At 59.2% G+C, this 25,525-nt stretch overlaps 6 protein-coding genes across 6 annotated transcripts; 4 read left to right on the top strand and 2 right to left on the bottom strand.

Annotated features, from left to right (window-relative positions):
- The first annotated feature begins 1,900 nt into the window (after positions 1-1,900).
- SDRG_17110 (hypothetical protein) lies at positions 1,901-8,806 on the top strand. Its single transcript, XM_008623345.1, has 15 exons — positions 1,901-2,714; positions 2,763-3,300; positions 3,350-3,840; positions 3,901-4,388; positions 4,440-4,547; positions 4,590-4,828; positions 4,874-5,301; positions 5,348-5,553; positions 5,607-5,990; positions 6,034-6,342; positions 6,388-6,649; positions 6,694-7,659; positions 7,700-7,993; positions 8,038-8,389; positions 8,430-8,806. The coding sequence occupies exons 1-15, from the start codon at positions 1,926-1,928 to the stop codon at positions 8,630-8,632; spliced, it is 6,057 nt and encodes a 2,018-aa protein (XP_008621567.1). The 5' UTR covers positions 1,901-1,925; the 3' UTR covers positions 8,633-8,806.
- Positions 8,807-8,929: 123 nt separating this feature from the next.
- On the bottom strand, positions 8,930-10,616 carry SDRG_17109 (methionyl aminopeptidase). Its single transcript, XM_008623344.1, has 6 exons — positions 10,596-10,616; positions 10,185-10,551; positions 9,976-10,137; positions 9,211-9,930; positions 9,098-9,165; positions 8,930-9,053 (listed from the first exon to the last, which is right to left on the bottom strand). The coding sequence occupies exons 2-6, from the start codon at positions 10,542-10,544 to the stop codon at positions 9,011-9,013; spliced, it is 1,353 nt and encodes a 450-aa protein (XP_008621566.1). The 5' UTR covers positions 10,545-10,551; positions 10,596-10,616; the 3' UTR covers positions 8,930-9,010.
- Positions 10,617-11,296: 680 nt separating this feature from the next.
- SDRG_17108 (hypothetical protein) lies at positions 11,297-12,347 on the top strand. The gene is made up of 4 exons (XM_008623343.1): positions 11,297-11,655; positions 11,704-11,823; positions 11,874-12,077; positions 12,134-12,347. The coding sequence occupies exons 1-4, from the start codon at positions 11,319-11,321 to the stop codon at positions 12,241-12,243; spliced, it is 771 nt and encodes a 256-aa protein (XP_008621565.1). The 5' UTR covers positions 11,297-11,318; the 3' UTR covers positions 12,244-12,347.
- A 1,208-nt stretch (positions 12,348-13,555) lies between these two features.
- Positions 13,556-15,208, top strand: SDRG_17107 (methionyl aminopeptidase). Its single transcript, XM_008623342.1, has 5 exons — positions 13,556-13,917; positions 13,969-14,130; positions 14,182-14,901; positions 14,946-15,013; positions 15,063-15,208. Exons 1-5 carry the CDS (start codon positions 13,582-13,584, stop codon positions 15,103-15,105), a joined length of 1,329 nt encoding a protein of 442 aa, XP_008621564.1. The 5' UTR covers positions 13,556-13,581; the 3' UTR covers positions 15,106-15,208.
- A 94-nt stretch (positions 15,209-15,302) lies between these two features.
- SDRG_17106 (hypothetical protein) lies at positions 15,303-21,617 on the bottom strand (the record flags this gene model as incomplete). The annotated part of the gene is made up of 3 exons (XM_008623341.1): positions 15,303-15,553; positions 15,602-16,345; positions 16,397-21,617. The coding sequence occupies 3 exons, from the start codon at positions 21,615-21,617 to the stop codon at positions 15,303-15,305; spliced, it is 6,216 nt and encodes a 2,071-aa protein (XP_008621563.1).
- A 380-nt stretch (positions 21,618-21,997) lies between these two features.
- On the top strand, positions 21,998-23,832 carry SDRG_17105 (hypothetical protein; the record flags this gene model as incomplete). Its single annotated transcript, XM_008623340.1, has 5 exons — positions 21,998-22,431; positions 22,477-22,832; positions 22,878-23,101; positions 23,158-23,299; positions 23,345-23,832. The coding sequence occupies 5 exons, from the start codon at positions 21,998-22,000 to the stop codon at positions 23,830-23,832; spliced, it is 1,644 nt and encodes a 547-aa protein (XP_008621562.1).
- Between the last annotated feature and the right edge of the window lie 1,693 nt (positions 23,833-25,525).

Raw genomic sequence — 25,525 nt, 5'->3', positions numbered from 1 at the left:
TCATGACCGTCTCCGTTGGCAGCTTGTCGTCCGTGAGCACGAAGCGTGCGAGGTCCTCGATCGTGGCCGACGGGTTAGCACTCAAGTAGCGCCCGACCTTGAGCGCCTGCGCCATGGCCACAGTCGCTGAGCTAAAGCAAAAGATGCCCGAAGGCACCTCGGACCCCTGGTCTTCAAGCCGACCCGACCTGCGAGCATCGACGCAGGAGCAGAATCGCGTGTTTCATTTATCTTAGTTTGAGTATACTTTGCGTTGAGTGTTTTTAGAGTCGTTTCAAACACTAAAGTTGCGTTAATTCAGTCAATACCAAAATCTCACATTGTTAATGCTCTCCCCATTCTCGCAGTCTACAACAACGCATCCAAGCGCTCGGCAAATGACAGAAACGCCGAGTACAATGATGGCCTTTCTACAACACACCGTTCGCCCTGCCTTGAGCTCCTGCCTTGCGATCCAGTCGCACAAGACTGTTGCTATAGCACTCTTCGATAAAACAACAACATTCTGTAATGAAAAAGTTATTAGCTCGGTCGCCAAGGCGGCCACGATGGCTTTGACGAGCGCGGTCGTGGGGTCGTCTCGGGGCGGAAGCCTTTGGATCTCGCGGGCGTCATCGACTTCGTGCTGATTGGCTTTGATGCAACCAAGGAGTTTGGTCATGGCCGCCGGGACCGCCGCCGCGACAGTTGCGTCGACGCCAGCTTGGAACTTGCTACTGTGGGTCCACACAACACCGACGGAGCTCGTCACACGGCTCTGTGTCTGCGTCGGGACATCCAACTGCACGTCATAGCGCACTTCCACCTAGAACCCATGAACCCTACCCCGCCTAGGGCTAGGGGTCGTACCGAGGATACGAGTGCGCCATGACAAACTAAGATCAATGGATTGAAAGGCGCAAAAAGGGCAGTCGTGATGTGACGATGTGAGATGGCTCTGCGGGCAGCAGCGGTGATTGGTCACATTTTGACGAATACGAGCTCGCGAGGAATCCTTTTCAACCAATTAGCGGCGAAAACAGTTGAAATTTGTTGGCTTGCCAACATTTTGGATGCAACACGTATGCAAGTTCGCCGTAAGAAGCTAGGGATACACGTCCAACCCTAAATGCGTGCTTGGCGCGGCGACGGAGTGCCATTGTGTCGTCGTCTTGGTCGCGCGGGCGCTTGGAACGGCCGGCTGAAGCGACGTTCTCGGAGCCGCCATTCGCAAACCCATTGAACGGGTTGTGTTGTTGCGGATGAGAATCGAGGGCTCTTCCATGGAGTCCTGTCGGAGTAGCTCAAACGCCTTGGGACCTGCAAGCGCGATCACAGCCTTGAAGGATGCGCACGTCTCAACCACTGCAGACCCGAGTCAATAAGTCGCACACCACCACCGGCCAACTGAGTTGGCGGCGAAGCTGGTCCATCTCTTCCTCGGCGGTCTTCAGCTGGTGCTCAAGATCGGCGACCCGTTGCATGGCGGCCTTCTTCTGGTCGGGCTGGATCTGTTCCATCACTTTTGCGGCTGCGAGCTTCACCTCGGCAATCGCGAGCTGCTTCAAGAGCTCGTGGTAAAGCTCATCAACGGCTTTGGTGACCTTGGCCGTCTGAGGCGAGTGGGTCCTGGCTACAAGACGTCAAATTGAAGAATGATGCGACCACCCGCAGTGCGCCCATGAGCTGTGCCCAGTGCGCCCAACGTTGAGGGCGTCCCTCGTTGGTGTCCCTTGGCACGGTGCAGTCCGGTACGAACATGGACTGTGTCGCGAAAACAAGGATATTACCTAAATGTATAGAAAAATAGTCCTATTTAGGACATACTTCCTAGTTTCACCTCGCATCCTGATGGCGATGCGCCATGCCATTGGTGCAAATGCGTGTCTTTTCGGCGGCCTTTTCAGCCAATTGACGAGAGGAGCTGTCCAAGATATTACCGACCGATGGCATCGCCCTGTCCGCGGGCCGACTGCTCGGCGGTCCAGAAGGAGCTCGAACATCTTCGCCGCGACGTGGAAGAGCTTCAGCTCGAGAACGACAAGCTCCATGAGCACTCGGCGTCGCTGAGCCAGCAAGTGGCCACGCTGCAGACCATGAACGCCGACCTGCGCGAGCAGGTCCAAACCCCGCGCACGGCCCGCGCCGCCACGATCGCCGAAGATGAAGTCGAGCCCCAGAACCAGATGGTTACTGAACTCCAAGCCAATCTCGATGCGTCGCTCGCGCGTGAAGCGGCGCTTGCGGACCAGCTAGCAAAGCTCGATGCGTCCCATGCCCAACTGGCCGCGACCCTCGTGGCCAAGCCAAGTGCTCCGCAAGCCGACGAGCTCGCGCGCCTCAAGCACGACCGCGACGGCCGACGTGACGAGCTCTACGCGGCCCTTCGCGAGAACGAACAGCTGCGAGACGACAACAACGAGCTCCGCACCGCTGTCGAGAAGCTCTCGCGTGTCGCTTTGGACGCCGAGGCGAAGCTGCAGGTCGCCGACGACGAGAAGGTGGCACTCTCTAGTGCGCTCGACGACCGTACATCGGCGGTGACGGAGCTCCTCCTCAAGAGCGAGTCCCACGACGCCGAGAAGCAAGGCCTCGAGCGCAAGATCCTCGAGATGGACGCGGCCGAAGCGCACGTGGACGCGATGATCGCGGACTTCAAAACCAAATTTGACGCCGAGCGGCGTGGATTGCACGCTGAACTCGAACAGTGGAAGCTGCGGGTGCGCGAACTCGAGGTGCGTTGCAACGGCCCCATGTCTCCTCACTCTATATCCGGTAACCAGGCGAGCACGCCAGCGACGACGACAGCATCGACGACGAACGATGCCAAGGATGCTGCGCTGAGCGACCTCGAGGCCAAGATCCTCGTGCTGCAAGACATGCGACTCCAGGACAAGGCGTCGATCGCCGAACTCAAAGCCAAAATTTCTCAAAAGAATGTCGATTTGAGCACAATGGCCGAGAGTTTTGTGCCAAAAGACACGATCAAGCAGCTCGAGGCGACGGTGCAGAGCCAGCGGCAGCAGACGCAGGACGCGCTTCGTGACGTCGACGTCTGGAAAGCTCGTGTCAAGGAACAGCGCGGGCTCCTCACCGACATGGAGGCGCGCTGTGTCGCGATCGAGTCGCAGTGCCGGGAAGCCGAGGCGTGGAATGCCAAATACGAAGCCAAGGCCGGCTTGACCGACGTCGTTCGGCACCAGAAGAAGCTCCGAAGTGACTTGACCGCGCAAGAGAGCGCGAATGCGGCGCTGCGCGTCGAGCTCAGTCGCCACAAGGACGCCATCTCCAAGCTCCAAGCTGCGTTTGCCCGGCTCAAACGTGCGACCGTTCCTGTGTCTGTAGACCCTATCTTTATACATCTGCGTAGGTGACGCGGGCAAGCCAGACGAGTTCGAGTACCCAGATCTGGTTCTGGAGACGAGCGTTCAAGGCAACCTCGCGCTCATCCACCAGCTCGAAGCCCAAGTGACCGCTCTGGAAGATGAACGTGTTACGCTTCTCACCAAGCTCAAAGACCAAGCCAAGAAGACGGGAGCCCACCTCTTTGCGCAGCACGGACTGACCAGTGCGCAGTACGATCAAGTCCAACAGCTCATTTACCGGCTGCAAAACGGCGACACGGTCGACGACGCAGTGCCGCCGCGTCCGTCGTCGCCGGCGAAAGACCCGAGCGCAGAGCTACGCAAGCTGTACGACGCCAACACGCAGCTGCAAGCCGACGTCGCTCGGCTCTCGGCGGTCGTCGCCGCGTCGAGTCATGCACCCGCAGACAATCCGCCTGAGTGGGCGACCACCGTCAAAGACGAAGTGTGGCGTGCGACCGAGGCCCTGCAAAGCCATATGCGCGAACACATGCAGGTAATGCAAATGCAGGCTTTCTAGATCCTGGCTTGATACATTGATACCAATGCTGTATAGGTCATGCGCGAGGCAGCAGTCGCGTCCGACGACGAGAGTAGCGACGAGAGCATGCAGTTTGGGGACCTTGACGGCGACATGAGTGCGCCGCCGCCGACGCAAGACGAGACTGTGTTGGAGCCTCCACGACTCACCAAGCACGCCAGCGTCCACACGTCGGGTCTCTTGTCGCCCGCAAGCGTCGTGCTGCAAGAGCTACCGCCGTCGGCCGACGAGATTGCCGCCGCTGTCTCCAAGGCGCTCGAAGCCCGCGGCTTGCATCGTCCAACGCACAAGGAGGCAGCAACGCCGGAGAAGAAGGGACTGTGCCACGTGGTTCTCGAGACGCAGGACGAGATGGAAGAGCAGACGCAGTGGGCGATCGAGCTGGATACGTGCTTGGACGAACTCACACACGTGACGCTCGAGAACCACAGCCTCCGCAGCAAGCTCGAGGCGTTCGAAGGCCTTTTGACCAGCGTCCAAGACAACCACACGGTGCTCTACCGGTACATTCACCGCATTGTCGCCTCCTTACATGTCGTATATGCTTTGTGTAGCGAGCACATTGCGCTACAGCAAACGTTCGCCGAGCGCCGGGCGTCGCTGGAAGCGCAGCTTGCAACCATGACGGCCAACGTCGACGAAGCGTCCATCAAGCTGAATCGGTACTCCTTGGCTTGTGCTGCACAAGGCACAAAGGGTCGTAGGTACGAGCTCATGTTGCAGAGTTTCGAGAAGGAAGGCGAGGTGCAGCAGACGGTCGTGTCGCTCACGCGGCAAGTGGCCATTTTCGAAGTCAACCAAGCGCGGCTCGCCCGCGAATTCAACTTGGTGCGGGAAGAGAAGCAGACGGAGTTTACACGCCGCGTTGCTGCCGATGACGACCTCCTCTCCCTCGAGAAGACGCTCAAGGTGCGCATCCAGTACCTCGAGGCGTGGCGCGAGGGTACGATGACCTCAAATATGCTTGATACATTGATACTATTCATAGGCGCGATGGGTCGGCTTCAGCACATGGAGACGGCACTGACCAAGAGTGTGCTCAAGCGCCATTACGACGGCGTCCTCGCCGAGCTCCAGCGACTCCAGACCAAGCACGCAGCGCTCTTGGAAAAGTACACGGACCGCCACGCGCACTACCTCGCGACGCTCGATTTGCCAGCGCAGCACGCAGCGCTGCTGCATCAAAACGCACAGCTTCTCGCGCGCCTGAACGGCGAGTCGATCGACAAGCTGCAGAACGAACGTATCCAAGCGCTTGAAGTTCAAGTGCAGTCGCAGCTGGCGCGCCTCAAGGAGCTCGAAGCAGGCTTGCCCGAGACGACGCCCGAGCCAGCACCGTCTGGCACCAACGTCCACGACGTCTACGAGCAGCGCATTGCCGAGCTCGAGCAGCTCTGCGGGTCGTTGGAGCGTCAGGTAGAGTCTCGTAGGAGGATGTATCTATGAATGTATATGAAAATAGGTGCACAAACAAAAGGAGGTGGCGACGCTGGCTGCGTCACAGGCCAACACGCTCGCGCTGCGTCAGACGCGGCGCCGAGACGAAATCGATGCGCTTGAAGCAAGGCTTCACGAGCTCAGCGCGCGCTCCGACGATGACGCTATCATCGGGCAGCTGCAGCAAAAGATCGTCGGCATCAAGGCTAATTACCAAGCCTTTGCGGATCGGTGCACATCCCTTTCTGAGTTGCTTGTCAGAAGGCTCACGCGAAATGTACTAGGTACGAGCAAGCGGTGGAGGCCCAGCGCGCGGCCCAGCTCCAGATCAATACGCTGTCGATGCAGCTCGAACACACGTCGAATCATTACGCGGGGCAGCTCGAGACGCAGCGTCAGCGCATTGCGGTTCTCGAGTCGACGGTTGCCCATTTGCAAGCGTCGGACGTGGTCGCCAAGATCAAACGCTTGGATGCAATGGCATCGCGCCTCGAAGCACTTGACGACGACCTCGCTGCTGTCCACGTCAAGAACCGCCAGCTCGAGCGGCGCATCGAAGAGCTCGAATCGGAGCACGACGCGGTCGTCGGGCCGGGCGTTCTGGGCGCCGACATCCACCTCGTCGAGCGACTGAAATACCGCGTCCAAGTCCTCGAGCAGCGAGAAACGTACGTGCTTTTGACGTGTATCTCCTGCTCCACGAAGATGTAGGCTGCTGTTGGCCCAGCTCGAGGATGCTGCCAAGGCCTCGACCGCGATGCTTCCCTCCGAGCGGCTCGTACAAGAGAAGCAAGCACTCCAGGCGCAGCTGGACGCGACCTTGTTTGAGATGGACAAGGTTCAGAAACGCATGCAGACGACGAGCAAGGAGGTGACAGAGCGCGACCACAAGATTCGCCAACTCGAATTGCGCGTCGAGAGCTTGATCATGGAGCTTCAGCAAAAGCACGTCGCACCGCTTACGACAGTCGCACCATTGGGCACCGCGCCGAGTTCGCCATCCATGCGCTCCAAAGTCGGGTACGTGCGAAATCTATCAATGTTCCAAGTTAAAGTCCTCTGTAGGTACTATGAAAAGGACCAAGCCGATCTGCAGCAAGCCGCGCAGGCGACGATTGCAAGCTTGAAGGCGCTCGTCGCGGACAAGAACACGCGCATCGAAGAGTACCAAGCAAAATTTGAAGCGATGCGCGCAGCAATGGACAAGCGCGCGTCCGATGTGCAGGAGGAAGTCGAGCGCCAGAACCGCCGGCTCTACGAAGACAACCATTTGCACATTACGCAGCTCAAAGAAGCCACCGAGAAGATTCGGCACCTTGAGGAAACGGTAGTTCTGGACAAACCTTGTCCATTTTAGAGAGATTGGACTAGGGTGGCGGCCGTGCGGTTGTGGCGGCGCGCGAGATGCACGAAGGGCTTCTGGAGCAGCTTAAGCAAGTCCATATGGAGCTCGAGCTCAAGAGAAACATCATTTCGGAGCTCCAGCACAAGGTCGAGACGCTGCTCAACCAGCGCCACGTGGCCGAAGCCCGCGCCGGCGAAGCGCTCGAGGAGATTGCGGCGCTCAAGGCCCTCCACGCGGCGCTGTCGAGCGACTTTGACGAGATGGAGCGCGAGAAGACGACGCAGCTTGCCCATCTTCGGCACGAAATCGGTAGCAAAGAGCGCAAGATGGGTCTCCTCCGAGACGCGATCATCAAGCTCAAGGAAGAGTTTCTCAAAGCGCAGGAGGCGCAGGCCGAAGAGATTGTTCGCGCAACCTCCAAGCGACACGAGCGGGACGACGACCGCGTCTCCGCACTGCAAGACGCCAACACGAAGCTAGCGGCCAAGACGCAAATGCTTCAAGAAAAGCTGCAAGCGACGACCGCTGAGCTAGCGACGATGACGTCCAAGGCCAAGCGCGCCCAAGCGATCGCCCAAAAGCAGCTCGCACGACCGACCGACGACATGAAACAAGCGCTGGCGACGCTCCGGGATGAGCTGCAGCGCTGCAAAGCCAAGCTCGGGACGTACGCGGCCCAAGACGACCAGCTTCTCGAGCTGCAAAAGAAGATCAAAGTCCTCGAAGCCCAAAACGCAGCGCTGCGGGAAGCGACGCCGGTCGTTACGATGGCGCCCCCCAATGCCACTACCAGTCACAACAACAACAACAACAATGACGAGACGACGCGCAAGCAGTGGGAGAACGAAAAACGCATGAAGCGCCGGGTCGAAGTGCTCACGACTCGCCTCGAAGAGAAGAAGGCCGAGGTCGATACGCTCACCACGCAATGCCACCGCTTGAAGGAGCAATGGACGCGCGCGCAGAGTCAGCTCTCGACCCAAGCCGAGCAGGTACGCCAACCCGATGTGGCATTGGGTTGAGTTGGCCTAGTTGATGCAAGTGCGGGCCGCGCCACTGCCACACAGCATTCCCAAGATATCGCTCGACCAAGAACGCGAGCTTGAGAGCTGCCACGAGCGCATTCGCGAACTTCAAGCGCAAGTTCTCACTTCGCGCCAGGCGCTGCAATTGCCCGACGACGCGAGCGACGCGGCAAAAGCACTCTTGGAGAAGGACACGCAGCTCCTCGAACTCTCGTTCCAAGTCGAGAGTCTGAGCTTGGAGCTCGCGCGGCTGCGGCGTGCACCAAATCGGACGCCGCCCATGACGCCATCCCCTGCCCGCGTACGTTGTCATTGGCTCATATTCGGTCGCTCGAACGTGCGTAGACACCGACGACGACCAACAAGAGCCGAGCGGACGTCGCCGCCCTCGAAGATGTGATCGAAAACATGAAGCGGGCGATGGAGAAGCTCCGGACCGAGAACGACCGTCTTCGCCGTCTCAAGCCAGCAAAGCCATCGGCCACCAAGACACCTGACGCGCTGGTGTCGACGCTGCAGACGCAGCTCGACCAAAAAAGCCACGAGATTGCGCGGCTCAGTGCCGAGAGCGCCGAGCTGCAGCGCAAGTACCGGACGCTCCACGGCAAATGGAAGACGCTCCGAGACGACGAGAGCGCGCTGCGAAACGCGCTGGACGAGAAGGACCGCCGTCTCGACGCGCTTGCGCGCCAACCCAGTACGTAGCCAGTGAGACATGAGAGCTGATCGTAGAGTAGGCAACGACGAGTTGGTGCGGTCGCTCGAGCAGCACAACGCGCAGCTCTTGGAAGAGAACGCCAAGCTCTCGGACGAGCTCTCGGCGTTCGACTTAGACTTTTTCGAAGAGATTGAGGACCTCAAGTTCAAGTACAGCGACGCGATCCGCAGCAAACAGCGTCTCGAGCGACAAGTGGCCGCGCTCCAGCACCAATTGCGATAGTCTCATACGAGTATTGTACGATGACGGTCCGTCGTTTTGATATTAGCCTATTGCTTTCTTTGCAGAGAGCGTCGTCATTGGCGCAACGACTGGGCGGCCACTTCCGGTCCCCGTCTTCATTCGCAACCACCGAAGTTGCAAGCCTAATGCATGAAGGAAGCTCCCTCTTCTTCCTCCCCCTCTCACGATGACGGTGCAGGGTTAGGGTCCTCCTCGATGTTACTAGTTTGTCGTGCCACGGTTGGACACGGAACTTCCTGCGTACACGAGCGATCCACCGATGCTTGTGGTGCCCACCTTGTTGGTAGAAGGCAAGACAGTTGTACAGCGTACAGTGTATTTAGGAAGCTTGATGGGCGGAATGTAGCGCTAGCGTCACTAGTAGTCGTCACCGCGCGACACGATTTCTTTGCACGTCGGCCTACACCGTTGCGTGAGCACTCATATGTGAGCAGCAGAACGTACTTGAGGATGATCGTGTGTTCGTACTGCGCCGTGTAGCTGCCGACAACGTCGCAAAGCGGCGGGTACGCCTACGTATACAATGTCAGTGGGTTTCACTTCACATGAAAGAGAACCGTGATGATGCCATTGTCGACGAGGTTCTTGAGCGCGACCATGTACTTTTCCTGCTTGGCGCCCTTGGGGTTGATGTGCGTCGAGCCGCCGTCCTCGCGCTCCATCCAGCGCCGGCAGAACGGCAGCGTGCCAAACGTGCGCGTAATGTGCGAGAGAAGCTTCTTGGCGCGCGGGAGACGCAGCGGCACGTGCGGCGCATCGAACGCCTTGGCGTAGTGCGAGCACTCCATGTCTTCGACGACGTAGCCGCGGCCGGTCGAGCCAAAGGTTTCGATCGCAAAGATCTCGCCTTCCTCCATCTTGGTGTCTTCGGCCGTCTTGACGATCGGCACCGATTTGCCTGCGTGGATCTGGTACGGGCCGATCGAGTGGCCGTTTAGGTTGCGAATGCACTTGACGGGATACGTCTTGCCTTCGATCGTGACCTCGTACGACTCCATGACCTCCTCGATGGCCCCGCCGATCTCGCCAAGGCGTGCGTCAATGCCCGAGCACTTGATACCTTCTTCCGTCGCGGCCTTGGCGGCCGCAAGGAGCGGGTCAAACTGCGGGTCAAACGCGACCGTGAACGCCGAGTCGATGATGCGGCCGTCGACTTGCGTGCCAAAGTCGATCTTCATCACGTCGCCGTACTTGAGGACCGTGTCGTCGCCGGCGTTGGGCGTATAGTGGGCCGCGACGTGGTTGAGCGAGCAGCCCGTGGGGAAGCCGATGCCACGCTAATGCTCGGTAAGGTACCGGTTGATGGCGACATGGAGATGTACCGCAAAGCCGGCTTCTTCGACGAGCTCGCGGTTCTTGTTCTCGAGCGCTTCGCACATGTCGATGAGGCGAATGCCGGGCTTGATGATGCTCTGGGCAAACTTGCGCACTTGGCGGTGCACCTCGGACGCGTAGCGCATGCGGTCGTACAACGCCTCGCCTTCCTGCACAGGCATGAGCACCGTGCCAAACACAAGGATCATGGACGTACGCGTTCGAGCGCGCGCTTCTCTTCGGACGTCGTGCGGTACGTGTTGAAGTCGCCCGGGTGGTTCTGCTCCTCGCCCTTGGGGAACGAGCCAGCGCCAAAGAGCTTGGCGACAGGAATCGTCGGCGGTTCGGTCTGGCCGTACTTGATGTAGCTGTCGGTATAGCCGTCGACACCGCGGAAGGGCGGCAGCTTCGTGCCCGCGCTGGCCGAGCCCGCGGACTTCTTCTTCTTCTTCTTGTTCTTCTTCTTCTTCTTCTTGGCCGCGCCCGCGTCGGCGCCGCCGTCCATGGCATCGTCCTCTTCCTCGTCGTTCTCTTCGACGTCGTCGGCCACAATCACCTTCTTCTCTTCGTCCGCCATGCTCGTCCTAGCCGCCGCCATGAGCCATCGCGGCCTGCCACCGCCACTTACCACTCAAAAGGTCCGTCTTGCAATGAGCCAATGAACATGCGATCCCATCTGCACTGGATTTGGCAGTTGCGGCGTCTCATTGGCCAATAAACAGCCAATCACACGGCGCTAAATGCTGATTTTCCGCCCGACGTCGGACCCAACATGGTTCGGGGCGCGCCACGATGTCTCGAGACGCTCGTCTCCTGTATACGATGATAGACAATATTGTATACATCAAAGTGAATGCAATACTGGCGTAGGACGCTGTCGACGCGCCAATCACCTGCGACGTACTCGGACGCGCAGCTGGAAAGTCGCTGCTTGCTGGCGGCGATGAAGTAGAATGCGACCCCAGTACCTATCTACGCATCCACAAAGCGGACGTTTGAATTGCGTTGGAGGCGTGTCCCGGGTGTGGAGTGAGGCTACCCAGCCGTCGTGTTGATGCGTGTTGATGGTGCTCACCTGTTTGGGGTGGCAGGGCGTCATCCAGCCACAATGACAAGCCCAAAACAGCATTCGACGAGCACCTGCTCCGATGGACAACATGTCTATCGAGTAGTAGACGATTTGTACATTGACCTGCCACCGTGGAGCGCATACTGGAGCGCACTGGACGGTGCACAGGCGCGGATTCGCATCTTGCCGACAGCGTCAACGATGTGGATTGGCTCCTTTTTGGCCAATGGCATCGCAGCGACCGTCGTGTCAACAGGGCCGCCAGTCCAAGATCGCAATAGAATGTGGCGCAACCGACTGCAGCACGTGGCCCGCTGTGTCCACACGGACGCGCGCAAGTGCGTGCTCGTCGTCGGCGCGGGCGACAGCACGGGCGCCGAGATTGCCAAGGCCTTTGCCCGCGACGGCTTCACCGCCTGCTGTGTGCGGCGCGACGCCGACAAGGCCAAGGAGCTCGCCGCGACGATGGCCGCCGAGGGCCTCGCCGCCGAGGGCTTTGGCGTTGACTGCCGTGTCGAAGAAAACGTTCAAGCGCTCGTCGAGGACATTGAGAGCCGTTTGGGCCCGATCGAAGTTGCTGTCTTTAACGTCGGTGCCAACGTTCGCTTCCCCATCACGGGTATGTCGTCGTTGAGAAATCGGTCCCATGTATATCATCCTCTTGCAGAGACGACGTCGCGCGTCTACCGCAAGGTGTGGGAGATGGCGTGCTTCTCGGGCTTTCTCATGGGCCGGGAGGCCGCGGCCCGCATGCTGCCGCGCGGCCGTGGCACGATTCTCTTTACAGGTAGCCTGCATGATTCCTATATGGGTGCTTGTAGCCACGTCTTGCCATAGGGGCGACGGCCAGTGTCCGCGGTGGTGCGCACTTTTCGGCGTTTTCGAGCGCCAAGTTTGCGCTGCGTGCGCTTTCGCAGAGCATGGCGCGCGAGCTCTCGCCCAAGGGCATCCACGTCGCCCATATCGTGATTGACGGCGCGATCGACACGCCGTGGATCCACGAAAACTTTCCCAAGGCCAAGGAATTTCAGCAAGTCGACGGTATTCCATCGAGCGGGCAAGTTGTCGTCGGTGGTCATGGTGTCGGTCTGGACTAGGGTTGTTGCGCCCTGAAGAAATCGCCAAAACGTACGTGCAGATTCACCACCAGCACAAGTCGGCGTGGACGCACGAGGTCGACTTGCGTCCGTGGAACGAAAAATGGTAATCACTGAGAAAGAGTCCACAACACAATTTGCAGTGAGATAACCAAAGTTTGCCGTTTACGCCGGAACGTCTGCAGGCATTCACAAAACACTAGGTTTTCTACGCTTCTGGTCCACAGGATTATGTTCATTTGATGACGCTCTCCTCTGCTACTCCCCCCATGCTTTCGCATTCGATAGCACGGATGGGCTCGTTGGGTTTGCATATACATGAGGACTGTGAAAACGTCAAGAGAAAGCCAAAGCGCTTTGGCTCGTTGACCATTGTGCGGTGCGTGATCTACGCAGCATAAAGGCCCCAAATTTACAAGGAAAATGCCACGAAATCATCAGTAAACAGTTTGAGACGGCTCGGCAAAACCAAAGGTTTAGGGAAGGATCGGGAACGGTTAGTCTCGAAAATCTCACGAGGTCGCGACAATCTTGGGAGGTTCTTGGGCGGTAATCGCGAGGTAGCTGTGATCCAGTTGTGAGACCGTCGAGACGCCGTCGTAACGCGGTCGCGACGCAGTCGTGCGACGAATAAAAAGCAGGCGATGAGGGCAATAGGAGTCCCACAGCTTTAGCTCAGAACGGCGCTCCACGACGAGTTGTTTGGTACGCAAACACAACACGATGGGCATGCAACAGTGCTGCGAAAGCGTTGATAACGTCCACGTTCAATCGCAAGGCTAGACTTTTCACAACTAGTACTCGATTCGCTCCGTCTCTAGTCCTTGGTGTTTGACACGATGCGCTACGATATCATTGGCTCGGTGCGACCATTGTCGACGAGTAGTAAGCCGTTTGCGTAGAAGCTAGCAATCTCCTTCTGCGCTCGTCCGAGAGACCACACAGCTGGAGCTCTTGGTGGTAGTCAACACGTCCATCATGCAGTCATTTTCGCTTGCCACTGGAAAGCACTATCTCACCACTCAAATCCTACGTACCGCGAATGCGCAGGATATGTAGAGAGAACGGTAGAGACGACGTATCATGCCCATGCAGCTTGTTTTGCCGCTTCGCAGATCCCACAACAAGCATCCTAGCCTTCCATATCATCGGTGGCACCGCATCAATGTGGCGTGTCGGGTGTCCTTCTCCGTGGTTTGGACTTGGCAGGCCCGCAACTTTGGTGTCGAAGCTGCCCTAACCCCGAACGAAACAAACCTACCCCCGGAAGAATGTAGGTTGCGCGCAGGACTGATGGTCGTTTTCGCGCCACCCGATGTTGGTTGGCACCATGCACGCCGCTTGGATTGCTCATCGATCTGGATCGGTCGCCGCTCCACTTGCTACAGCGAGCAACGAGCTCAGCTCATTTTCGTTTTCACAGCGCCCCATTCACCACCACCTACACCATGACCATCGCCACAGACCACCCGATGACCGTCGAGATGACGGACGCCGTATCCTCACCCAAGGACGTAATTGTGAACTCGTGCAAACCCAAGAAGAAGAAGAAGAAGAAGACCAAGAAGGCGGCACCCAGCACCGTTGGCTCCAAGCGGCCGCCAGTCCGCGGTATCGATGGCTTCACCGACAGCTACGTCCAGTATGGTCAAACCGAACCGCCGACGATCCCTGTCGCAACGCTTTTTTCGCCCGGGTCGTTTCCGCGCGGCGAGGAGCAGCCACACGGGGGCGACTTCAACACGTTTCGCACGACGTCCGAAGAGCTGCGTGCACTCGAGCGTGTACGTCGTATGTGAGCCGACACCACGGCGCTGACGCTGGCATGTGGATAGGAAAACGAGGCGCTCTACGATCATCTACGGTACGCAGCCGAGACGCAGCGTCAAGTGCGCAAGTTTGCGCAAAGCATGATAGCACCTGGTATCCGGCTCATTGACCTTTGCGAGTCGCTTGAAAACAAAAACCGCGAGCTCGTCCAAGAAGCCGGCCTCGAGGTAACAGCATCTCTATGTTTATCCCATTGACGCCTCATTCCATGGCGCTAGCGTGGCATTGCGTTCCCAACGGGGTGCTCGCTCAACCACGTGGCAGCCCACTATTCGCCCAACGGCGGCGATAACACGGTCCTCAAGTACGGCGACGTGATGAAGATCGACTTTGGCACGCACGTCGACGGCCGCATCATCGACTCGGCGTTCACAATTGCGTTTGACCCGCAGTTTGACCCGCTCCTTGCGGCTGCCAAGGCTGCTACCAACGCAGGTGTTCGCGCGGCCGGCATCGACGCACGCCTCGGCGAGATCGGCGGTGTTATCCAAGAGGTTATGGAGTCGTACGAGGTCACGATCGAAGGCAAGACGTATCCCGTCAAGTGCATTCGCAACCTCAACGGCCACTCGATCGCACCGTACCAAATCCACGCGGGCAAGAGCGTGCCGGTAGTCAAAGACGACGATGACACCAAGATGGAGGAAGGCGAGATCTTTGCGATTGAAACCTTTGGCTCGACCGGCCGTGGCTACGTCGTCGAGGACATGGAATGTTCGCATTACGCCAAGACGATCGACGCTCCACGCGTGCCGCTGCGCCTGCCACGCGCGAAGAAGCTTCTCTCGCACATTACGCGCACGTTTGGGACGCTGGCATTTTGTCGGCGCTGGCTTGAGCGCGAAGACGGCGGGTCGGCGCACGTCAACCCCAAGGGCGCCAAGCAGGAAAAGTACATGGTCGCGCTCAACCATCTTGTCGACTGCGGCCTCGTGACGGTTGCTTCTTCATCTCGAAGTCATCGACTAATTTTTCTTGCTAGAAATACCCGCCGCTTGTGGATGTCCGTGGTAGCTACACGGCGCAGTACGAGCACACGTTCGTTCTCAAGTACATCGATCGATATGTCGTGCGCTTGTCTTATCGTGCCGCCTTGTAGGCCGACGTGCAAGGAGGTGTTATCGCGCGGCGACGACTATTGAGCGTCTCAATTCTAGCTTCATATCGTGCATGGTCTAGACTCCAGGGAGCACTCCATTCCTACACGTCCTTTTAACTGAAACACACTGAAATGAATAATAGCAGTTTCATATATACATTGCATATAGGCATCACGGCAGTTTCGTGTTTACGACGGTTACGTGGTCGTCATCATGACAGATCACACACTACATATGTACTACTGCATCAAGCGTTCAAGCGTACGTTCAATGTCGCACAGATCGTGGGCAAAGTACGAGGCGGGAATCTTCTCGCACTTGCGCACGTTGTGCCATGCGACGAGCTCGTCATGGCAGTGCGCGAAAATGTACTCGCGCAGCGGCAAGCGCTGCGTCACGCGCGGCAGCGCCCACCCCGGATAGACGGTTTCAAAGTCTCGGAAACGGTGCGAGCTCCCATCATCATGCCGCATACCACAATCTTGAACAACTACTTCCGCACAGCTTCTCGCCGAGATACGTTTCGAATAAACGTAACGCACTCCGACGAGGCCGTCGGGCTGGTGCGGCGTGTCGTGCAGTAGATCGTCTGCATTGCCCGTGGACGCGTGGCCCAAAGCCTTCGTGCACGGGCACTTGCACCACGGACATGGCTGGCCACAGCGCGGCACAATGCCGTCGACCGCGCCATACGCCTCGTTGCGAATGAGGTCGAGGGTCCGCGTCGCCATCATCGAGCTCCACACTGTCGAGGGGCTAAGGGTACAACTCAGTTCTTCGAGACGCGCAAGAAGGCTCTGAGGTACGTTGAGCGGGGAGCGTCCATCGTTATGGACTGAGAAGAGGCTTGGACCGTGAGCATCACAGTCAAAGACGGTTGCCTTCCCGGATGGAAGACTCGTCACAAGGACGCTGGTGCCGCTGCACTTGAGACGGCGTTGCAGTACGAGACACAACTCTTGGAGAAAAGCTGTGCTTCGCGACTCGACCGCGTTTTCCGCTGAGGCGGCAGCGGCCAGAATCCCTTCCTTGACTGCGGCGACAAGCTTGGCGGCGACGGTGAGATAGCTCTTTTGAACTTGCGCGCGGATGAGGTTCGTCGTCACGTTTGTCGCATGTTCTGTTGGCTCCTTTAGCAAGCGCAGCACTTCGGGCACCTCGTGTTGCCGCAGCAGCATCAGCAGCGAATGGTCCAGCGCTGCTTGCATCGCGTCGGCGCTTTGGACCCAGTACGCGTGCTTGAGTGCCGCGGCAACAACGCCAACGACTTCTTCTTCAAACGCTGCCCCGAGGTTCATCACCAACTACTCGTCGAGCGTCGAGATCAAGAGACTGGCGGCTCTCTGGCCGCGACACAAGTTGGTCGCAAACTGGCACATCTCTTGCTTGCACGCGCCAAACTTAACCGCAATGCAGTTGACCGCATCCCAGCGAGCCTGCCGATCTTGGAGCTGCGTCGTCAGCATCGATACGAGCATGCGCAAGCCCGTAAGTCGGTCGTCGGGCGGCAACTGCAGCGAGTGCAGCATCGCCATACCTTCCAAAACGCAGTTGAGAACGACCTCGTCGCCGTACCGATCCGTGTCCGCGATGCAGCGCAAGACACAGTCGCGCACGGCGTCCATCATCTGGGCCTTTCGCTGCTCTTTGGCTGTAAACCACCGATCAATGTACCGGCGCCACCCCGTCTTGATCTTGGTTTCGTCGTTGGGTTTACTGATTAGGGCGAGTTCGTCCGGCGTCAGCACGTGATTGTTGTGCAATGCCGTGCAGACGAGGCGTGGGACGTCGGGGGCCAGCGGCGGGTGCTTGGCGGCGGCGCGGCACACGACCGCATCAAAGGTCGCATCAAAGGCGGCCAGCGTGGCCTCGGCTCCTTCGGTCGCCAGATGCGCCACGAGCGCGTCTTGCAGCTCCGTCTTGTACGCCTTGGCGTACGCTTCGTATTGAAAGAGCTGCTCGGCCGTAGCAACGACCAAACGCGTCGAGTGCGCTGCCTGGCGGCGCTTCTGGTCGGCCCACGATTCCGTCATGGCGGTGGCCCACTTGGCAAACGCCTTGTCCGCCAATGTTTTGGCCACGACGCTGTCCAGCGCTCGCACGTCGTACGCCACCGATTGCTCAAGCAGTGCCTCGTAACGGTGGTTCAAGTGGCTAGCGTGCGGCGTCGTCGCATTGTCGGCACTCATGCGCTGGAGCACCGTCTCAAACGACGCCGTGTAGATGCTTGCAAGGGCTTGTGTGTGCCGCGTCATGCAACGCACGAGGCGGTCGTACACCATGCGTTCGTGGGCCGAGGCAAAATCTAGCTCGAAATTCGCACTCTCAAGGCACGTCCAGACAAGCCGCAGTGTCTCGTTGAGCGCCCCAAACGTACGGGCCGGTGCCGCCTGGGCAAAAATGTGGTCGCGCAGCTGCACGAGCCGCTCGCCATAGTCGGCAATCGGCGTGTCGCCCGGCGGGTCGCTCATGCCACTGTTGAGCCCCAAGAACACCACGTCTGTGTCGGCACAAAACGTATCGAGAAACGACGCCGTCGCTGACGACTGACGCACAACCGCCACCTGCTTGGCACTGGCGCGCAGACTGTCGAGGAGCGCGTCGAGGCTCGAGTGCATGCTACTGGTCATCGTCACGTCCATTTGATTGAACGCAAAGTAGAGCTGCGTGGCGAGGCGACCTCCGGATGCCGCCGCGAGCGCCGAATTCGCCAGCACCGAGAGCACGACTGGAAGCATGTCGTTCATCGTCTTGGTCGCCTCGCCTTTCGTCAACACAATGGTCGCGTCCGCCGGCAAAATCGCCATCGACGCCATGCGGTTGTCACGCCACGGCGTCCCGTCGACGCCAACATACTCGGGCGACTGGATGCCTTCCGTGTCCAAGAGCAAGATGTAGTCAAACAGGTCGCGGTAGTCGTCGGCGCATGCGAGCAGCTGGAGGTTGACGCCGCGCGTGCATCGAGCGACGCTCGTCTTCAAGCGGACGCCAAACATGCCATTAAGCAGCGTCGACTTGCCCGACGACTGGACACCGAGCACCGAAAGCACGAACACGCGGCTACGAGGGGGCAGCGCTGTCTCCAAGCGCTGCAGCACCGCGCGGATCCACATCGTGTTGACATTGCCCGCATCGCCGTCCATGAGCTCGAGCGCAAAGCCGTCCATCAAGTGCTGAGCGGCGAGTGCAGCCAAGTCGGGCAACGCATTTGGGGCAGCCGCAAATACATGCGAAAGCTCGCGCCAGAGGTGCTCGAGCCCCGTCACCATGAGGCTCCAGTGCTGCAGCGCATCGGCGTACGCTGCCCGCGAGTCTTGGTTTTCAGGGTCGTTGCTTCGCGCGACGGCCGCGTCGCGGTAACGTTTCTCCGCGCTCGTCGAGAGGCCGTCGCAGCTGCGTGCGAGGCGGCGGTCCAAGTCCACGAGCCGCAGTTCGCGAGATGCCGCCGACGGCTGCTCCAGCACCGACACAAAGTAGCGCAAAAGCGGCAGGTGGCGCGCGCGATGGGCCATGGGCTTGTGCAGTTCGAAGTGGTCTGCGATTTGCTGGCGGAGACGCTGCTGCTCGGGCACGCTCGCTTCCCGCTGCAGCGCCACGCGCAGCGCGACTTCTTCCACAAAAGAGCGCTGGAGTTGGAGCGTATGCGTGCGCAAAGTGCCAAAGTCGGTGGCTGCCACCGCGTCGATAGCCTCCGTCGGCGCAAGGCTCGATAGACAGCCCACGTGTAGTGGCAGCGGCAGCATCGCAATCGGAATCCGCGACGTCGGCCACGGCTCGTGCAAGAGGTAGTCGGTGAGGACAGCATACGTAGCACTCATGGGACACGCCAGCGTCACCGTCGCCGTTGCCTCGTCATGCACGAGCTGTTCGTCATCGTCGTCGACATGGCGCCAGTGCAGCGCAACACCGTGAGCCAAAGGAGTCGCGCGCACCGCACCGGGTCCCGCGTCGATCAAGAGTACATCGGCAAACGCCGCCAGCAGCGGCATCCACGGCTTGTAGTCGCCAACAACGTGCAGCACCACGGCGGTCGCCGCATCGGTCGCATCGTGCACGAAGCCCCAACCCAGCTCCACAAGGCCGTCTCGCTCCGTGACGCGCCCGCGCCCCCGGTCCAAACACTGCACCGAGTTGACGTGGAAAACGTTCTGGATCCAGTATCGCGTGGCACTCGCTTTGGCCGGTCGTTCCGAGACGATCGCCACGCGCAATGCCGCCGTGTTGCGCAAGAGCGACGACGTCACACCGCGCTCGAGGCGCGTCTCCACAAGCTCCAACCCGATCGCATCGAGGAACAGCATATCGTTGTCGACGCTTGGGTAGACACACGGCACGAGGAAGCGTCGGTCGAGCAAGTGGCGGTACACGTCGGCGCGCGCCACAGGAGTCCGCGACGCCAGCAACGACAGCAACTCATCCATACCAATGGGTCCGTTCGCGACGCGCGTCCGACGTGTGAGACGCTTGCCCGTCGCCTCGCACAGGTACAACGCCGGGGCGACATTGAGGCGGTGTTTCAGCGCAAACCAGAGGCGGTCAGTAGGCGGCGTCGCCGCCGTGGGGCGCTGCGTCACCGTCAGAAACTCCTGCATCGGACGCCCGCCCAGCACGCGCTCGTCGTGTTCGCCACCATCGACGGACGCAAAGCGGTCGACTGGTATGTCGTCGTCCGAGCTGTCAGTGGCAATAGCCATACGCTTGTCCAGAGCCGACTGCATGGCAGCGAGCATCGTGCGCACGCATTCCAGCGACAGTGGCGCCACAAAGCCATCCTTCTGGCAACCATACGACACTGCAATCGTCCAGAGCTGCGGCGCGCGGGTCTCGACACCATTGTGAAACAGCATCGCGCCGAGGCGACGCGTCAGCAGCTGCATGTCGGGCAGGGCAGTCGCTTGAAACGTATCCAAAAGCAAGCGGCCGGCCGCCGGTACATCGGCCATGTGCAGCGTGGGACTGCGCCACACCGTACCGGGAGACGTGACACTCACATCGCGCAACGTCGCCAGTGCTACCGCACGGCGCAACGGCTCGCGAACCGTGGCATCGAGCACGACTGACGCCGACGCCAAACGAGCGTCCAGCACAGCGTCAAAAAGAGCGCCCAGTCGCGCGACCGTCGCAATGTCGTGCACTGTAACAAAGCGGCGCAGTGCAGTGATAAGGCTTGGTGCCTGCAAGCGGTCGCCGACAAGGCTCATACCGAGCTCGATCTCGCAGCGAAGCAATAGTAGCACCAAATCCAGCAGCATCGCGCCGTCTGGATCGTCGGTGGTCGCCACATGCTCCTGCGCTTGCACGACGCGCATCGCAAAGGAGGTCGTTGGGAGAGCGATGTTCTTGGTGGCACTCCCAAATGTCGGATCGTGCAGCCACTGATCGAGTCGGGCCGCGTGCACCGCCGCCTCGAGCACCAGAGTTGTCCCGGGCACAACCAGCTCCAACCAGGCGGTGCGCACAAGATCTGCGGCAAGCGCGTGCCCTGTCGCTCGGAGGAGGACCCAGACACCAATCAGGGACGCTGGTCGATCCACCACGCGCCACGTGGTCTTGTCCGCGGCCAGGCGCTCAGCAAACGTGTCGGCACTGGGCGCCATCGGTCCTGTGTACTCCAGCTGCGTTGTGATGTCGCACATCTTGTGTTCCGACGCCAGTGCCGTGTAAACGTCGACGCCAGCGCCGTAAGTGAAGTCGCTGTACGCGAGCGAGAGGTCGCGCAACTCGGCTTCCGATAGCACCTGTCGCAGCACGTCGACTGGCATCGCAGCATCGACTGAGAGAGAAGTCGTTTTCCAAAAGATTCCACCAAGCTCAAAACGACCGCCGTGAACGTGCGACCCGTAGGCCATGAGAAAGGCCTGTGCCGATGCAGCGTCGATGATCGACTGTGCATCGCACTCCGCGTCCGAAGAGAGGCGCATCGCATCTATTTCCATCGTCAACGTGGCGGTTGGGACGTAGGCGCTGGCCACATACACCAGGCGCGTCACGTCGCCCGCCGTGGGCAACGGCGCCGGCGTCTCGGCGGACGACCACCCGTGCGCCTGAATGCGCTGGCGAAACGCATTGGCGGTCGTCGCAGACTCAAACCAGTGACTCAAAAGTACCGGTGTCGACGGTGTGGTCGTCAGAACGCAGGGCGTCGGCGGCGACAACAACACCTTTTGCATCGACGTGCTGTGGCTGGAATAGCCAAGCGGGTGGCCAGAAAGCATGACGCCGCCGCTGGCACGCGCCACAACCTCGTCGTCCGTCAAGTTCGCCACCGTCGCCGACACCTCGCGATGCGCTTGAGCGAGGACGTCATCCAGCACGGGCAGTCGCGTCAATAGAGTGTTCTTGTCGCGAAGCTTGCGCTTGTCGATCGTCCACTGCGTCAAGCAAAGCTCCTCCAAAGCGGTATTGAAACGCTGCGCAACCACCAAAACCTTGTCGTCCGGCTCGATGCGCAAGGCGCCTTGCACCTCGTGGAGTGCTTCTGCCGTCGTCAAGAGTGCCGACGCGAGACGCGACGCCTTGTCGTTCGCCTGGCTTTGGTTCGTGGAAGTGCCCATGTCGCTTGATGCTTGACCGTCCAATTGGTTTGTGGTCAATCCCGTTGAGGAAGGCAGACCAACCGGTCCGCCCGTTGGGAGAGACTCTTCTCTTTCTGTGATCCTTTCTTGGGAAGAGGTAGGCGGCGGAAGAAGAACGATACAACAGTTCACACACGCCGTTATAGCACCCTCAGCTTGGCCAATGCACCGGCGCTTGGGTCGATCACGCTTGGTTTCGTGAGCTTTGGTCACTTGCCATCACGAATGGGGGCGCTCGCAGGTTCCAACGGTAGCAACTTCACCATGCTCGTCTCTTGTATTGAAACGGCCCGGCGCCTTTTTGGTGAAACCGCCTCACCATCTCTGCGCTGTCGACCGACCGACCGGCGCTCGTTCCGATGATGCCGCCCGTGCGGAGTCGCAAGATCACAGTGAACGAGCGCATCGACCACATCCTCGACGGGTCGTGCCGGGAAACGATCTGTCTCCCCGAAGACGACGCGACGATGCTCCAGCGGTCGCGCGACTCGAAGCGCATCTCGGATTTGTACAACGTGTCGTTCGAAGACAAGTTTCTCAAGCAGCGCATGACGTACTTGCCGTCGCCGATTGCAAAAGATCGACACGAGCTGCGGTCACGCCTCCGACTCAGTCGCGAGGGCTACAACTGCTACAGCTCCAGCGCGAGCGCACCGAGTCTTCTGGCGACACCGCCGGTCGTCGTCGTCTCGCCCATCAAAGAAACCGCGCAAGCGAACGTGACGCCGTGGTACGTTGGCCGGAACAACGTGCCCGATGTGCCGACGTGCGACCTCGCGGCCAAAACCAAGCGGTAGCGAGTGCAGATATGACATTGCAATGAAACCTAAGGGCGTAGGTATGGCGCCCGGGGTACGATCCAACTGCTCGCACAGGAAACAACCGCGGGGACGGTGCCGCCACTGACGACGACCAAGTACAATGCGCCGTCGCCGCTCAAAGTGCTCGGCAAGTTCCACACGGAGAATGCATTCGCACCCAAGTTGACGGGGTCGCCCGCGATGTGGCCCGAAGACGCAGCGTTTGTGACCGGCCCCAAGCTCGCCTTTCACAACACGCACCTCGCGACAAGCTCGGGCGTCTCGCCCAAGAAGAGCGTCCTCACCGAGCCAGTCCTCGCCGACGAGCATCTCAAGCGCGTAGACAGAGCAACCGAGAAGCAAGTCGACGTGCTCAAGGCGGCACTCGAGCTTGGTAGACACTCGACCATATGTAAAGCATAGAGCGACCGCCGTGTAGAGCAGGAGCAAGGCCAGGAGCAGCTCCGCCTTGGCCGCGAGAACCTGCAGAAAATGCTGCGCAAAAAGCAGCGCGAGCTACGGCGGCATCCAAACGTGCACCACGACAAGGTGCCGGCCAAGGCACTGCGCGAGATTACGCTCATCAAGTCGCTCGGGCCACCGCGCATTGCGCCAATCGAAACCAAGCTCGTTCAAAGCAAGTACCAATTGCGCTGGAAGACCGTACGTCCGCTATGCAACGTAACGTGGACCAACTTTGTCCACTTTTTGTCGACTAGATCTTTTTCCTCATCGACAGCATTCGACGCAGTGTGTTCAACCGCCCGATGCTCCAGGAGCTCGCACTGCTTCTCGATAAAATCACAGAGTGGGGCGTTCGCCATGCAGTGGCCAACCCGTTTGAAATGACGCGCGACCAGTGTACGAACGAGAAACGCGTGGCGTGTCACGTTTCTCTCTCTGTAGGCCGCGAGCTCTTTATGAAGGAGTACCCGAGCTTTGGCGTGCCCAACTTTAACCTGATGTACTCATCGTTTGACCCAACGCACACGGACGTGGTCGACATGCGGGACATTATCGGCACGGTCAAGGCGCTCCGCATCACCAACAGCAACTCGACGGGCAGCACAATGAAGGACATTGTGTTGGACTTGATTGCCATGTATGCCAACGAAGGCGTCGTGCCCGCGCGTATTATCGAGAAGGTGCTCACCATGTACTGCGGCTCCATTGACGACGAGACCAAAGTGCACGACGAGCTCACGGCACTGTACGAGTTGCACTACCGGTCGTTTCGCAGCCCGAAAGCGCTTGTCCCGCTCCACGAAGTGCTGTCGTTCCTCAGCGACCAGCCAAGCCTCATTGAGATGTTTACCGACTTTTTACGGTACCGACGACGTCACATGAACTCGTACACGATCAACGGCACGAGCAACGAGATGAAGGACCAATAAGATCTTATGCGTGAATGACATGTTCTTTCTTGTCGCGAGGGAGACATACCCGTAGGACCAGGAGCTGAGCATCAGACGCAACCGTTCCGGGAGGAATTGGTTGTCTCGTCATTGTCGGTTCGACGGGTTCTTGTTGGTGACGTCGTTCTCACGACACGTGTCACGGTACCACGGCGTGTCGTTGAAAGCCTTTGTGTCATTGGCCGTGCGGCCGCATCGTCGGGCTCCGTGGCGTAAATTTATGTGTCGTCGCCGATGGTCGCGCAGTGTGGAACCTTTGGGCGACGTCGACTACCGTGTCCTAGTCGAGCACGGTCGTTTTGTCTTGGTCGAGAACGACCTTGGGCACACTAGGCAGCGTCGCTTGGCGGTCACAAGGTTGTCGGAGCCTTCAATCGACGGTCCTTGCATACTTGCTGCCGCCGCTCTTCCCCTGGCTCGGGCGAGCGGTCGTGAGCACTGGTATGGTATCGCAGGTGACCGCAGCAACCGATGCTCGTCTTGGTAGCCAGTGTCGGACGGTGGTACGCGTGTCGTCAAGCATCGCAGCGGCACTAATGCAAGCGCCGGCAGTCGTAACAGCTAAATCCAGATTGTCCATCGTTGTGCTAGCATGTCGACGACGGGAGGCGTCGTGATCCACCAGAAGTGACAATGTCGAGCGTCAATCGTATCGACGGAGAGCGCCGTTCTCAGCGACGCCTGCAGCGCTTGTCGGCGTAGACCGGTGACCATCTCAACCGTGAGCGCCATCGTATAGGTCTGGATGGTATATTGGAGTATTCCATTGGTACGTATGCTGCTAGCGGCCGATCGCGGCTCATACGAGTTCGTATTCATATCGACGGGTTCAAGCCATCACAGCCATCTAAGGGCCGGTGAATCAACTAAGTCGAGTATCGATGTACCAACAGTTTAGCGACAGGTAGACATTTGCCAGCGACCATCTTGACCGTGAATGGTGCCGTAGGTAACCGTTGCATCGAGTTGTCGACGTCGGTCGGCGTTGCTGGCATTTACCGTCTCGATCGACGGCGACCGTTGCACCGTCATGTTGGTGCCACACGTCAACCGCCTCGACCATAGAAACCATTGTTATTGGCCGTGGTACCGACTTGTCGACGACTGGCATGTCATCGTCAGGTCGCGTCGCCGTCAGCTGACCATGTGTAGCTGGTGCACCGACGTACTAGTAGCGACCTTGGGGCTGCCGCAGTCGGAGGTCGTTGTGGCTTATGCGCCGTCGTAGCATCGACGCGTTGACTTCAAGAGGCGGCTCGACATATCTTGACATGGCGACGACTGGCACCAAGTTGTGGTGCAGTTGATCGCGTGGGTGACATCACATGCTGGTCATACGTCCCGTTGTTGCTCTTCCCTGGCTAGTTCTGCTAACCAATTTGGTAGGTATGGACTTCTTAGAGGAACTTTCAGTGACTAACAAAAGGAACTAGGTATGTCCTTGGGCATAGCATCAGTGACCCACCGATGCGCGGCCGAGCCGTGCCTTACCCTGACTTTGCAAGGCCACCGTAGGAGCGATCCCATGCAGGGCATGCAGGGTGAAAGGGACGATTCATCTACGTCAAGGCCCCGTTGCACAATATCTTGGTCATAAATCTTTTTTACGATGTCGACCTCCAATTTCACACTTCCAACGGTGTCGACTGGTGTCGTAGCGCGAAATGAGATG

This window comes from Saprolegnia diclina, assembly GCF_000281045.1.
Source record: "Saprolegnia diclina VS20 unplaced genomic scaffold supercont1.198, whole genome shotgun sequence".
NCBI lineage: Eukaryota > Oomycota > Saprolegniomycetes > Saprolegniales > Saprolegniaceae > Saprolegnia > Saprolegnia diclina.
Note: the sequence above shows the minus strand (reverse complement) of the source record. Positions and strands in the feature narration are given on the sequence as shown.

Excerpts from the sequence above, each read along its gene's own strand:
- SDRG_17110 (XM_008623345.1), top strand. The coding sequence starts at position 1,926 with ATGGCATCGCCCTGTCCGCGGGCCGACTGCTCGGCGGTCCAGAAGGAG. Across the intron at positions 4,389-4,439 it reads AACCACACGGTGCTCTACCG|CGAGCACATTGCGCTACAGC; the intron begins GTACATTCACCG and ends TGCTTTGTGTAG. Across the intron at positions 6,650-6,693 it reads TTCGGCACCTTGAGGAAACG|GGTGGCGGCCGTGCGGTTGT; the intron begins GTAGTTCTGGAC and ends AGATTGGACTAG.
- SDRG_17109 (XM_008623344.1), bottom strand. The coding sequence starts at position 10,544 with ATGGCGGACGAAGAGAAGAAGGTGATTGTGGCCGACGACGTCGAAGAG. Across the intron at positions 9,931-9,975 it reads TCGAAGAAGCCGGCTTTGCG|CGTGGCATCGGCTTCCCCAC; the intron begins GTACATCTCCAT and ends ACCGAGCATTAG. Across the intron at positions 9,054-9,097 it reads GAACACACGATCATCCTCAA|GCCGACGTGCAAAGAAATCG; the intron begins GTACGTTCTGCT and ends GCAACGGTGTAG.
- SDRG_17108 (XM_008623343.1), top strand. The coding sequence starts at position 11,319 with ATGTGGCGCAACCGACTGCAGCACGTGGCCCGCTGTGTCCACACGGAC. Across the intron at positions 11,824-11,873 it reads TGGCACGATTCTCTTTACAG|GGGCGACGGCCAGTGTCCGC; the intron begins GTAGCCTGCATG and ends GTCTTGCCATAG. Across the intron at positions 12,078-12,133 it reads GGAATTTCAGCAAGTCGACG|GGTTGTTGCGCCCTGAAGAA; the intron begins GTATTCCATCGA and ends GGTCTGGACTAG.
- SDRG_17107 (XM_008623342.1), top strand. The coding sequence starts at position 13,582 with ATGACCATCGCCACAGACCACCCGATGACCGTCGAGATGACGGACGCC. Across the intron at positions 14,131-14,181 it reads TCCAAGAAGCCGGCCTCGAG|CGTGGCATTGCGTTCCCAAC; the intron begins GTAACAGCATCT and ends CCATGGCGCTAG. Across the intron at positions 15,014-15,062 it reads GAGCACACGTTCGTTCTCAA|GCCGACGTGCAAGGAGGTGT; the intron begins GTACATCGATCG and ends GCCGCCTTGTAG.